Source organism: Somniosus microcephalus, chromosome 16 (assembly GCF_052327205.1).
Source record: "Somniosus microcephalus isolate GS21.2 chromosome 16, FLI_Smic_1.0, whole genome shotgun sequence".
Taxonomy (NCBI): Eukaryota; Metazoa; Chordata; class Chondrichthyes; order Squaliformes; family Somniosidae; genus Somniosus; species Somniosus microcephalus.
The window spans coordinates 43,203,315-43,218,217 of record NC_141002.1 but is presented as its reverse complement, the minus strand read 5'-3'; the positions used below and the strand labels follow the sequence as shown (position 1 = coordinate 43,218,217).

Genomic DNA, 14,903 nt, shown 5'->3' with positions numbered 1-14,903 from the left:
GGACACATTTCTTGGTAATTAACCTGCAGTAATAACATCCAGTTAAATCTTGTGTAACAGCATTATCAAAGAAAGAGCTGCCACTCCCCATAAAAGCAGGTGACAAAGAACAAAAATTCTATAAAATTTTGAATTTATTATATATTGAAAACAGTGCATGGTTACAACATTCTAATGACACTATCTGTAGGTAACACTGGGCACAAAGTTAAGTAACTTAACATTACGTGACCAATCAACTGAACTCAGCCATTTATGCTAACTGCAATACTTAACATTAGTCACATGGTGGCACTGTGAAGGTGCATTCCTGGAGAACAGTGGGCATCTTAGTAAAAGGTTAAGTCCTCTGTACTTGCCTCAGGGCCCATAGATATCCACCTTTTCTCGTTTCTCCCCACCCCCGCTCCTCATACTTTGGGTTCAGCTCCGAGTCCACTCTGCTTACCAGGCACTTCTGTTTAATAGCAGTATTGCCACAGCTGATGGGTCTCTCCCTTATCACAGGTAGGATAGCCATTTAACATTCTTCCTGCAACTGCTGAATGATTAACTTCCCTCACTCAACTGCCCACCGTGCTGGTTTTGCAGTGCTGCAGCCTAATCACTTGCAATCGCCACCCGATAGGTCCGAAGTAACAAGAGGGAAAAACCTCTGGTGGTACTTCTAGTAGCCATGGTGTGGAGATGCCGGTGTTGGACTTGGGTGGACAAATGTAAGAAGTCACACAACACCAGGTTATAGTCCAACAGTTTTATTTGAAATCACAAGCTTTCGGAGCACTGCTCCTTCGTCAGGTAAAGTGGAGAGATGTGATAAATGGCAGTTAGAAAGATTACCTGTAATCATCTGGCATTATTCGCTGACTATATAATCTGTGTCTATAGGCATCTCTCCACGTCACCTGACGAAGGAGCAGCGCTCCGAAAGCTTGTGATTTCAAATAAAACTGTTGGACTATAACCTGGTGTTGTGTGACTTCTTACACTTCTTCTAGTGTATAGGAACATAGGAAAAAAGGAAGAGTAGGCCATTCAGCCCTTTGCGCCTGTTCCAGCATTCAAGTAGACATGTAGCTCACCTCCATTTACCCACCTTTGCTCCATATCCCTTAGATACCCTTACCCAACAAAAATCTATCAACACAAAAGCAAAATACCACGGATGCTGGAAATCTGAAATAAAAACAGAAAATGCTGGAAATACTCAGGTCAGGCAGCATTTGTGGACAGAGAAAGAGAGTTAACGTTTCCAGTCCTGGGCTTTATTGATCTGTCTTGGAAATTTGACACAACAGCCATAACCTTTGGTTGGGGGCAGGGGCGGGGGGGGGTGGGGGGGGGGGGGGCAGCGGCAGAGAGTGTGTTCCAAATTTGCACATCCTTTTGTAATCACCAATCAGCTACTCAATGATTTGGTATTCAATTAATTTTCCCCAGTGAAGCCATGGTCAAAATTTTGTTGAGTGAACCAAGGATCAATATTTAATTCGCATTGCTAATATGCAAGAACCCCTCATTAACGCCACAATTTTATTTCATTTTGGCAATTTTCTCCAAATGTATTTAATTTATCCCACTAGCGTCAACTTTTATTGAATTTATTTAGTGCCATTTCTCCCCATTCTGTATACAGATGCTTTAAATTAAATCACCCATGAAAAGAAAAGAACAAACTTGCATTAATATAGAGCCTTTCACAACCTCAGGATGTACCAAAGCACTTCACAACGAATGAAGTACTTTTGAAATGTTGTCACTGCTGTAATGTAGGGAAATGTAACAGCCAATTTGGACTCAGCAATGAGATAAATGATCAGAAAATATGCTTTTGTGGTGTTGGTTGAGGGATAAATATTAGCCAGAACTTCCCAGCTCTTCTTTGAATATATAAGGACATAAGAAATAGGAGCAAGAGTAGGCCATATGGCACCTCAAGCCTGCTCCGACATTCAATAGATCACGGCTGATCATCAACCTCAACTCCACTTTCCTGCCCGATATCCATATCCCTTGATTCCAGAGAGTCCAAAAATCTATCTATCTATCTGAGCCTTGAATATACTCAAAGACTCAGCATCCACAGCCCGCTGGGGCAGAGAACTTCAAAGATTCACAACCCTCTGTGTGAAGAAATTCCTCCTCATCTTGGTCTTAAATGGCCTACCCCTTATCCTGAGACTATGCCCCCTAGTTTTAGGCACTCCAGCCAGGAAACAACCTCCTCGCATCTACCCTGTCAATCCCCTTCAGAATCTTGTATGCTTCAATGAGATCACCTCTCATTCTTCTAAACTCCAGGCAGTATAGGCCCATTCTACACAATCTCTCATCATAGGACAGCCCTCTCATCCCAGGAATCAATCGAGTGAACCTTCGTTGCACCGCCTCCAAGGCAAGTATATCCTTCCTTAGATAAAAAGAGACCAAAACTGTGCACAGTACTCTAGGTGTGGTCTCACCAAGGCCCTGTACAATTGTAGCAAGACTTCCTTACTCTTATATACTCCAACCCCCTTGCAATAAAGGCCAACATGCCATTTGCCTTCCTTATTGCTTGCTGTACCTGCATGCTAGCTTTCTGTGTTTCTTGCACGAGGACACCCAAATCTTTCTGAACACCAACATTTGAAAGTTTCTCACCATTTAAAAAATATTCTGTTTTTCTATTCTTCCTACCAAAGTGAATAACCACACATTTCCCTACATTATACTCCATCTGCCACCTTACTGCCCACTCACTTAGTCTATCTATATCCCTTTGCAGACTCTGTTCTCCTCACAGCTTACTGTCCCACCTAGCTTTGTATCGTCAGCAAACTTGGATACATTACACTCAGTCCCTTCATCAGGTCATTAATATAGATTGTAAATAGCTGAGGCCCCAGCACTGATCCTTGCGGCACCCCACTAGTTACAGCCGACCAACCTGAAAAAGACCAGTTTATCCCTACTCTCTGTTTTCTGTCAGTTAACTAATCCTCTCTATTCATGCTACTATATTACCCCCAACCCCATGAGCCCTTATCGTGTGTAATAACCTTTTATGTGGCACCTTATCGAATGCCTTTTGGAAATCCAAATATACTACATCCACTGGTTCACCTTTATCTACCCTGCTAGTTACAAAGTGCGATTGGATCTTTTACACCTACCTGAGAGACAGACAAACCTTGGTCAATAGAAGTGCATGATCTGATGGATTCTAAGCAGCTCTCTAACATTATTACTGTTAAGTGAAATCCATGTGATAATGCATTAAGCATAATGGCCAGCATATGAAACGTTCATGGTGTGACAACTCCTTGGCAGTAGCATTATAAAAGATAAATAAAAAGGGAAAACTGCCAATCTGAAATAGAAACAGAAAATGTGGAAATAAACAGCATCTGGAGAGAGGCAAAACAGTCTAATATTTCGGGTATAGATGGGTTCCAAATAAATTTTAAAATTTGCATTGAGAACACAAGTGGAAAGTGTGGGGCGAGACTTTGACTGCCCTTTGTGATCGGAAATCTGAATACCTTGATTCTCATTTATTTCCTTGTTACATTGCTAGGGACTTTTTGTTGTATAACGTTCTTCCATTGCAAAACCTTTCGAGATGCCATGTAATCGGATTATGGCCTTCTCTTAGTTTGAAAAAGTGCGAATTATTCACAATATAGCAAGAGTCTATGCCATTTAAAAGTACAGTAATCAGACAAGCTTAGCCAGCCTTTGTGCTGACATTAGATGCCACAGACTGTCTTCAATCTATTAAAGGTGACCTACCTTTTGACATTTTCCCCACTCCCAGACGGTTTAAAAATGAAACAGTTCCGTTGAATCAAAAAACTGTCTCATTGTTTCAGTTTCCAAAAGTTGCTCAGTTGTACAGACCATGAAGGTTCCATCTTCATTTAATTGATTTTTCAACTAACACAGCCCCTCTGTTGTCCTCTTCCCCCCCACCCCACCACCAAATGGCAGACCTTTTCCTCTCTTCCTCCAGCCCATCACAGTACTTTATTCCCAAACACCATCCAACCATGCTCCATCTTCCTCTTTTCCCACCACGCCAGCCTCGAACCCTTCCTGCCCTGTTGCACTTAACCCTCTGCCCCATTCTTGCTCCCTATCTAAACAATCCTCTCAGTCTTGGTCCAATTATTTTCCACCTTCTAACCCTCCTCGACTTGAAGGCTACACACACTTAGTCTTGACTTCATGTGCACAACACCATGTTAGTTCAAGTAGTATATAGCTCAAATCTCCCCCAATAAAATCAAACCACCAGTTAAGCAAACAATGCTGATGTGCTAAAATTTCCCAATGACTAGAAATGCACCAAGTACTTATGGAAGAAAAACACTCACTACATATCTTTACATCTGTACAGCTGCTTCCCCATTCTTTGTTCCCCAAGCCAAACGTCCCTCAGTCCCACTCCCAGCATTGAATCCCATCTCTCTAGGTTTATCCTCCCAGCTTTCCAAGCTCGTCTTGTCTACAAGAGCTACCTCCTCGACCCCATTCCCACTAAACTCACCACCTAACTTCTCTTCCTGACCCCCATCCTAGCTGACGTGAGAAAGGTTTCCTTCTCCTCGGCTAAAGTGTCACAAAGCACAGTGTACACAGATTGTTAGAAAGACTTGCATTTATATAGCGCCTTTCACGACCACCGGACGTCTCAAAGCACTTTACAGTCAATAAAGTACTTTTGAAGTGGAGTCACTGTTGTAATGTGGGACACACGGCAGCCAATTTGCACACAGCAAGGTCCCACAAACAGCAATGTGATAATGACCAGATAATCTGGTATACAATAAAGATTAATTGTAAACAGAAGCATAAAACAGAATAAAAATCACCCAAATAAGCACGCAATAGGTAAAATACAATGGAAAACCAACATATGAAACGGAGATTTGTACATCATCTGCAAAATCATTTGTTGTCCCTACTCATTGCAGTACAATGGAGAGGGTCTGTCCTTCTTGGTTCTTTGGATACTTGGATAACACCTATCCCCAAATATTGAAGTGCTTCAATGCTTTGCACCTTTTTTTCTTCATTCATGGGATGTGGGCATCACTGGCAAGGCCAGCATTTATTGCCCATCCCTAATTGTCTTTAACTGAGCAGCTTGCTAGGCCATTTCAGAGGGCTATTAAGAGTCAATCACATTGCTGTGGGTCTGGAGTCACATATCCGGTAAGGACAGCAGGTTTCCTTCCCTAAAGGACATTACGATCTGGTAGTTACATGGTCACCATTACTGATACGAGCTTTTTATTCCAGATTTGAACTCATGTCTCTGGATCATTAGACCAGACCTCTGGATTACTAGTTCAGTAACATAACCATTATGCTACTGTACCCTGCTACCTAATGAATTGATACATACTTGGAGGAGAAAATTACAGGGCTCTTGGGAAAGAGCAGGGGCGTGGGACGAATTGGATAAGTCTTTCAAAGAGCTGGCACAGACAGGATGGGCCGACTGACCTCCTTTTGTGCTGTAAGACTCTATGATTCTTATTGTTCTTTATCAAATATGACTGGAATGTTCCTTGAACGACAGGCAAACTGATACATTATTTGTTCAGCTTTCAACCTGCAATTGCTTTCCTTTGGTTATCTTGCATCTTTATTATGTACAGTACAATAATTTCACTCAATTAATTGATTCTTCAGTTCTCATTTTCACAAAGCTCTTGATTTGGGCTGCACATTGCAGGAGCTCAAGCTACTTTGGGGCTGCTGGGAAAGTCACCGCTAGCTTTCTGAATTAAACATATTGTTGATCAATGGACAGTCAAATGGATCAAAAATGCACTCTATTGAGCTTCTAGAACAGAAGGAAGGGGCCAAAAATGATGGGGAATAGTTTATGGAAAGAATGGCCCGTATTTTCCAATGCCTATGGGTGTGTACACACCCGTAGGGACATCGGAAATGCTGGTTTCAGGCATGCAAAGCGCATGCGCTGAAAACCGGCATTTCCAATCTGTCAAAAACGCTCTCGACAGATCAGATGCTTGCCCTGGAAGGGCCTCTACGGGTGGAGAGTTCCGCTTTCTGCAGAACCTCCGCCCGCTGAAAACCCTTAGAAATCTTACGCCTGGCAGGTGTAAGGCCTGCTTTTGCCAGCATAAGAGTTAGAGTTTTTTTTTTAATTTCCCACTTATTTATAATTTTAATACTTTTTTTTTTTTTTTTTAAATTTTTAGCCCCGTAAAAACCTAATTTTCAGAAAATTAAATTGTTTAAAATATTTAATGTAATTTTAACATTTTAAAAAAGTGATTTAAAAAAAAAAATTATTTAATGTTTGTGTATTTTTGGGGTGATCTTCATTCATATATTTGACAGGTCTGTCAAAAGTATGAAGGGAGATGCCCTTCTCCTATTGGCTGGCCTGGCCCACATGATCCCAGGGATGCTTGCGAACCGCCTGCGCCCCTGGGATACGAGGGCCCTGCACATTTCGACTGTGGAGGCGCCCAGGAGCAGAAATGTCCAGACCTCGGGAGCCTGCAGGTATGTTCGGAGATTTTTTCCCCTGATGGGAGGCATCTGCACGCAGGAAGTCTCCTATCGGAAATTACGGGCCATTGTTATTTAGTTATGACAAACAAACAAAAAAAAAAGCATTTTCTATTTGCCACACTGTAGCAGAAAGAGACACACCCCCAAAAAAGGCAGAGACATTGCTCCCAATACACTGCAACCATGCTGCTCAGTAAATTATGTTGTTTGCTCATTTTGTGTCATTAGTTGCACCTTTACCGCAACAGCTACAATTCATGTTACGCTCATTATTCAATTATGGTTAATCACCACGTCATTCATAAGGATTCATTCTACATTTCAGCTAGTCACTCCACTATCCACTCTCAAAATCATTTTGCATTAAGATTGTTTTTGCAAAACACTGACTTTCATACAAGCAATCAACCTCCATTACCCCCTACGAAAAAAAAGGATAATAAACTAATAGATCAAGGAACCAATTACAGCATGTGGACTTCAAATCAAAGTACACGATTGAAATACAATTTGTATCTGGAACAGGGGAACAGAAGTAGGCTATTCTATCCAGCCCGTCAAGCCTGTTCCACCATTCAATTAGATCATGGCTGATCAATACATCAATTTAATTTACTCGCCTTTGATCCATATCTCAATACCCTTACCTAATAAAAATGTGTTGATCTCAGTATTGAAATTTTCCATCCAGAGCCTTTTTGGGGGAAAGAATTCCACATTTCCACTACCCTTTGTGTGTAGAAAGTGCTTCCCGATTTCACTCCTAACTGGCCTAGCTCTAATTTTAAGATTGTGCCCCTTTGTTCTGGGTTCCCCCACCAGAGGAAATAACTTCTGTATCTACTCTATCAAATCCTTTTATCATTTTAAACATCTCAATTAGATCACCCCTCAACTTTCTAAACTCAAGTTTATGTAATTTGTCCTCATCATTTAACCTTTTAAGCCCTGGTATAATTCTGATGAATCTGCGCTGTACTGCATCCAAGACCAATATAACCTTCCTGAGGTGCGGTGCGCAAAATTGAACGCAGTACTCTCGATGAGGTCTCACCTAGGCTCTGTACAACTGAAGCATTTTTTTTAAAATATTTTTAAAAAAATGTTTTCTGTCTCTTATCTTTCTCCCTTAATCCCATCTGTACTTCAATCTTTATTTTGCTTTCTGCAAATAATTTAAATCTAACTTATATTTCCTGCTTTATACTTCCTGGTTTGGACACTGCGTGTCTCAGAGAAGGTTCTTCAAGCTGATAGGTTGAAGAGCCTCGCTGTTTCTTTCCCTGCTCACAAGACACCACAGATCGCCTGTAGAGGGCACCGTGCTGGAAAAGACGCCGGATTAGAGAAAATCTACACCAAGAAGCCCACAGAAACTTTGTGGGCAGCTGTCATCAAGGTGAACAGTGAGCGTCATTTCTTTGCCACTGACAGCAAACTCAGAGCCAATGACTTCTGGACCTCACCACACTTGCTTGGTTTCCTTCAAACTGCACTTGCTGGTACACCAAGCAAGGTATACGGAGGTGACAACAAATTGGCACAGATACCCTGACAATGTGGATTGAGATACTGCAGAAAATAGTTAATCTAAAAAAATCATGCACTTGCGGAGGCTGAAGCAGGAGCCTGTTTCTGTTTCTGGACCACTGGCAGTGACTGTCCTGCAATTCTGCAATATTCCTCAAATAATTTTAATACTTACATCCCACTCAAATGTAGTCACACAAAGTTGGTGCAACAGAGACGCAATGCGTAAGCACATTATGCACTTACACTACTCTCCAAGGTCACCCACAAGTTAAGGCCACTACAACATTCACTCACTAGCACATTATTTATCCTGGTCCAGTGACATCCTGACAAATTCCACCGATGGCATCAGGATGGATGGCAGACTGAAATTTTCATTTTCAATCAGAGCAGTTTGAACTTGACGTCAAGACCAAGTTGACTTTATCGACACCAGCCTCACAGCTCCTTTGAGAAACATGAGGAAAAAGAACTGAAGATGAAGGAGAGAATTTTAATCAAATTGAACCCCTTTTCTGCTTTTCTATACTTCCAAGTTCCAAGTACAAATCACAGATTAAGTACCTTTCTAATCCCAATCAATATCCAACAGCAGTTCTGAAGATAGTTTGGTTCTCTGATCTTGCAAATAAAAATTATTTTTACACGCTGTTCTTGTTCCTCAATGACAATGACACTGAAAACTCAAAAGTAAATGCTCAACATATTTCAGCAAGTTTACAACTTTAGATGTGTGAAAATCTGTTGCCGAAATAATCTGGTAGACGTGCTTGATTACCAAGTGTTGTGTACTGATCACAGAATTTATCAGTCTATATATAAATATGTAACCCACACGAAACTAGTAGGATTCATTGCACGAAAGAGAGAGAGAGCACGCGAGCGAGTGTGAGTGGGGGGGGGGGGGGGGGGGGGGGCAGGGAAGAGAAAAAGAGACACCGACAGTGTGGGGAGGAAGAGAGCCAGCAACAGGGGTTGGGGTGGGGGAGGGGGAGGACGAGAGACACTGCAAGTAGATTTGCGTCAGGCATTTCAGAAGAGTCACAAAGTACAAGGATTTCGAAGAAGAGAGTGGAGATTTCAGTGAGAAAGTCAGCAGGAGCTTCAGAGGGCAGCAGACAATAAGGACCCTGAAAAAAAGAGGGGTGGCTGAGGGTGCGGTGCTCAAACAAGAAGGAGCTGAGAGTAGAAGGGACAACAACCTAGGGGTCTATATAACATTAATGATAATTGATTTGGAGACAAGTGCATTTTTTCCCTCCAAGATAAGCACACAATTAATACCACTCAAAATTCTCCAGCAAATGAGTCAGCTCATTTAAAAAAAAAAGTTACATACTAGTTGCACAAAAGATGACATTTCAATCGTGTATTTCAAGGGAATAACACATCTCAGTTCATATGTTGTTAAACTATGAAAGCGAATCCTTCGATGTCTTCCTGCCTGGCAACATAATCTATTCCAACTTTTGTTTCTTCTGTATAACTTCTCAAAAAAGAAAACTGATGGCGATATTCATAGCTAAAACTTGTTCTCAATTGGTAGGATTACCTCATATGCCACCACTACCCACTCTTTCAACTGATGGACAAACGGCTCAACCTTCTGAGGCAGAAAGCCGTAAGAATCAAATCTCACTAGAAATCACAAATTTCATTTATAAAGCACCTTTACCATAGTAAAACATCCTATAGTATGTCACAGGAGCGTCATCAGATAAAATTTGACACCTAGCCACATAAGGAAATATTAGGACGGGTGACCAAAGCTTAGTCAGAGATTGGTTTTAAGGACTGCCTTAAAAAGAGGAGAGGGGTGGAGAGGCTTGGGGAGGGAATTCCAGAGCTTAGGGCCTAGATACCTGAAGGCATAGCTGCCAATGGTGGGGTTAAGGAAGTGGGGGATGGACAATAGGCCAGAGTTGGAGGAATGCAGAGTTCTCAAAAGGTAATGCTGCAGGTTACAGAGATAGGAAGGGGAAAGGCCATGGAGGGATAGGAACATGAGGAAGAGAATTTTTTTTTTTTTTTTTTTTTTTTTTTTTTAAATGGAGGCGTTCGGGGAGCGAGAGCCAATGTAGGTCAGCGAGCACAAGGGTGATGAGTGAAAGGGACCTGGTGCAAGTTAGATATGGACAGCAGAGTTTTGGATGAGTTTAAGTTTAAGGAGGGTGGAAGGTAGGAGGCCGACCAAGAGAACATTGGAATAGTCGAGTCTGGAGGTAACAAAGGCACGGACAAGGATTTCAGCAGCAGATGGACGGAGGCTGGAGCAAGAGCCAGGCGATACTACAGGAGGTGGAGAGGATATAGGGTCAGAAGTGCACACAATAATTCAAACATTTCAACTGAACAATTCTTTAATTCTCACAACTGATGAAATATAATGAACTATTAAAATAACAATGTTATTACTGTTGCAGCATGTCACTCTGGGCTTCCAATGATAACTATTTCAGAATGTTACATTATTCAGCATAGCATTTAAGGTTTTGTCTGCATTGCCCAGTATTATGTTTTTCATAATTTTGGTACTCTGAAGACTTTTTTTTAAATATCAAAACTCCAGCAGGTGACAGTGAAGGTATGGGTACAGGAGGAAATATGCCTCAGATATCACCAGCAGTCTCATGTGCTGTTTAGGAAAAAGCTGTTATATAATAATTAATTCTACAGAAAGTACTATCATCTAACTGTAGGAGCACCTTTGTGGTTTAGGGGTGGGGGAGAAAAAGTGATGTAGCTATAGAAAGGGAAGCTTCATATATTAGAATATTCTCCACCACCACACCCACACTTCCCAAAAGCACACTGCAAAAAATGAAACTGATCACAGATCTAAAACATACATGAAGCATTAATTGTACTCATTAAAATAATAAAAATGCTGCTGCTTCCTTACAAATGAAATAATCAACTGCTTAGAACACTTAGTTTTGGAGTGGAACAGCAGATGAAGCAGCATATGTCTAACTGGTAGGCAAACTGTTCGATACAATAAACCAGGTGGAATTTGTCCACTGACTGTGCCGAAGTTGGGGGATAGAAGAATGGTAGGATTCCGACAAGACTGGTGTGTGTGTATATCTCCCTGGTGGCTGAATTGAAAAAGCTAACAGGTAAACAGCAACACAGACCAAAAGACCGCAGGTGTGAGCTGATTTAGCGGAGGTGGCAGAACGGGTGAAGGGTACATTTAGCTTCAACATCCCTGGCTGGCAGTGGGGAAAGAGGGAAGTCAGCTAAGGTTCCCACTTCTGAGCACCATTACGTGAGACTTGCTAAAAAGTGCCCAAGGTGAGGACACAATTAAAAATGAAGAGCAAAAAATTGCAAATTCTGGAAATCGGAAACAAAATTGCTGGAAATGCAGAGGTCAGTCAGCATCTTTGAAAAGAACAGATAAATTAACATTTGAGGCCTACAGCACTTCAGAACTGATAGAAAAAGATGAACAAGTCTTAACATGATTAGAACAAAGGGAACAGAGGCAGAGTAGGTCACTGGATATGACGAGCAATTGGAAACAGGCTAATCGGTGCCTACATTAAAAAAGGTGGGAAAAATAGACACAGGGAACTACAGACCCATTAGTCTAATTTCCATTGTGTATAAAATAATGGCATCGATCAGGAGTAAACCTGAAGATCATCTGTACAATAACTTAGTTAACACTGGATTCAGAAGTAGAAGATCCTGCTTAACCCAATCTTTTGATTCTTACTGAAAGTGACAACCCAAGTGGACTGTGGATAAACTGACAATGTGGTATGCTTAGGCTTCCAAAAGGCATTTAACAAAATTCCGCTATTAGTTAAACTTAAAGCAGACCAATCCATGGCAGCCATCGCCACCTCCCCCCATTAAGAGTCTTTTCATGCCAGGGTCACAGAAACATAGATAGAAAAATAGGAGCAGGAGTAGGCCATTCAATATGATCATGGCTGATCTTCTATCTCAATACCATATTCCTGCTCTCTTCCCATACCCCTTGATGCCTTTTGTGTCTAGAAATCTATCTATCTCCTTCTTAAATGTATTCAGTGACTTGACCTCCACAGCCTTCTGTGGTAGAGAATTCGACAGGTTCACCACCCTCCGAGTGAAGAAATTACTCATCTCAGCCCAAAGTGTCCTACCCCGTATCCTGAGACTGTGACCCCTCGTTCTAGACCCCCCAGCCAGGGGAAACATCCTCTCTGCATCCAGTCTGTCTAGCCCGGTCAGAATTTTATACGTTTCAATGAGATCCCCTCTCATTCTTCTAAACTCTACTGAATACAGGCCTAGTCGACCTAATCTCTCCTCATACGGCAGTCCTGCCATCCCAAGAATCAGTCTGGTGAACCTTTGCTACACTCCCTCTATGGCAAGTATATCCTTTCTTAGGTAAGGAGACCAAAACTGCACACACTACTCAGGTGTGGTCTCACCAAGGCCCTGTATAAGACATCCTTGTTCCTGTACTCAAATCCTCTTGCAATGAAGGCCAACATAATTGACACTGAGCCAAAGAAAGAGACAGTAGGACAGATGCCAAAAAGCTTGATCAAAGAGGTAGTTTTTAAAGAAAGACTTGCATTTATATAACGCCTTTCATGGCCTCAGGACATCCCAAAGCGCTTTACAACCAATGAAGTATTTTTGAAGTGTAGTCACTGTTGTAAGGTACAAGTACCCCTGTTGTGATAAAACTGCATATCCTGACTCAATGACCAAAGCCATGGGAGATCTGCAACTTTTAAATAAACCCACAAATGCGCTCATATTTTCTAACACACTTAGATGCAATTTATTCAACGTACACAAGACAACTTTCACCAGTGCTAGCTTCTCGTATATCTTCAGAAGTTCTAAAACCTGTTTACACAGTGAGTGCCAGATGTAACCATAGTAACTCACACTAACTGCCACTAAACAGTTTATGGTACTATGTTATCAGTACCATAAACAAAGAACATGCATGCAGAACATAAAAATCAAAACACCCTCATCCTACTGTTGGATCCAGGAGTCTCCTACTCTGCCAAGCAACTATACATATCTCTACACGTATTTCTTATTACTAGGGCAGTGTCAGCAATACTGCTTTAATAAAGAATCATATTCAGAGTATACATTTTGCTATTTAAAATGATGGCTTAGCATGCCAAGATGCTTAAACAATACTCTTGACTAAAAGCACAGACAGCCTCAGTATCACTGCCTTTGTACCTTCTGTTGCTTATCAGCCCATAGACTCAATTCTCAGCCTATGCTGGATCACAACAAATCTAATTTCTAAAAGCCCATTCTGGCCCGAAGATTAAGAAAATACAAATTGCAGGGATGGAGTGGTATGTGTACTTAAGAATTTTGGGGGTATTTTCCGCAGATTTAATCTCTCAACTCCCTCGCACACCAAGAAACACTTGATGTACAACTTAATGTTCTGCCGCATGTAAGGAAGTCTCCAGGCAACACTTCACAAACTGCAGTTATCAATTTAAAATTCTAAGGGTCCCCACACAAAATATTAACTTATCTGTTCTCCCCATAGAAGTTGACGAGACGTGCTGTGCATTTCCAGAATTTTCTGTCTTTGTTTCACATATTCATCATCTGTAGTATTTTGCTTTTCACTTAATCAAATGATATATTAACCGCAGACTTATCAAATTTTCTCCCGTAATTTTACATCGCCATAAGACTGAATGTTAAGCCCACCTGATTTTCGTCCTGTACAACCCGAAACTGCTCTTTCCAAATAGTCATCTTAGCCACCTCATCTTTCCGGAGTGCTCGCTCCTTCTTCAGCTCTGGACTCCAGAAAGTTTTGATGCTGTTCATCGAAGAGCTGAGCTTACTCTCCTTCACATCGACTTCTTTGCGAAGCAGATCATTCTCACGAAGGACCTCCTTCAGTTGTGACTGCAGATCCATAATGGTATTATCCCTAGCCTGCCGCAAAGAGTGTGGTACAGTAGATGCTAGGCTCACTGTTGGCAGGTGATGTTCTCCAAAAGCTATGGTATCACTGGCCACACCAGTTGTGGCAATGTTGGGGCTACTTCCCATGGTGGTCATCCTAACACCAAATGGTAAGCGTCCAGAAGCTCTACCCAATGTCATTGTCGCTTTAGGGGAGTCTGTACCAACATGGTCATGGTCACTTAGATACAAGGGGCCAGATGTAGCATATGCAGCATTCAGCGACTGGATGTTCTCCATGGACAGGGTTTTCCCACCACCACCACCAGTACTGGTACCAGAACTGCCCCCAGTGCTGTTTGTTCGACGGTGACCCAGACGTGGTGACCGTGGCAGTCTCGGCGAGCGTCCAGGACTCTGGTTACTTTGTTCCACTTTACCCACTGACCGGGAACTTCCATGCATGGTTGAACAGAATTCTGCCAAATGTGTACGTGAGAAACTAAACCAAAAGATTCCTTTTGTTTGGCTTTAGTTTTGCGAGTTTGTCAGATTCAGCATATTTTATTTACACTTGATTGATGATACATCCATGCCAGACCATTAAGTCTCATCTGTTTAAATAAAAACAAAAAAAAGTTAATACAACATCCATATATCACAGCTTTCAAAACTTATAAAAAAGAAATAATGAAGCAAAAGAATGCATTTTCTTGCATGTGAGCATCCATAAAGTGAGTGCTCAATTTTGGCCGTACCATCACAGAGACATCAAGCAGATCCCAAACAATCACGCAAGTAGAGGAACAAGAAAATAAAATTCTACTGTTTGGAAAGTAAGCGCAAACCCACTCTTGCACATATTTTAGTAAACAGAACAAGAGCAAAATGATCAGAGTCCTCAGGGTGCCTGCTGAATCTCT

At 41.6% G+C, this 14,903-nt stretch overlaps 1 protein-coding gene across 5 annotated transcripts in view; it reads right to left on the bottom strand.

The window, feature by feature from the left end:
- LOC147106110 (ELKS/Rab6-interacting/CAST family member 1-like) overlaps nt 1-14,903 on the bottom strand; it is a 1,260,296-nt gene that overhangs the window by 1,225,185 nt on the left and 20,208 nt on the right. For all 5 annotated transcript variants that reach the window (XM_086008889.1, XM_086008886.1, XM_086008887.1 and 2 more), the window contains exon 2: nt 13,777-14,594. In XM_086008889.1, coding sequence (XP_085865015.1) covers nt 13,777-14,445 — 669 coding nt within the window. In that variant the 5' untranslated portion in view covers nt 14,446-14,594. The remainder of the gene's footprint in view (nt 1-13,776; nt 14,595-14,903) is intronic.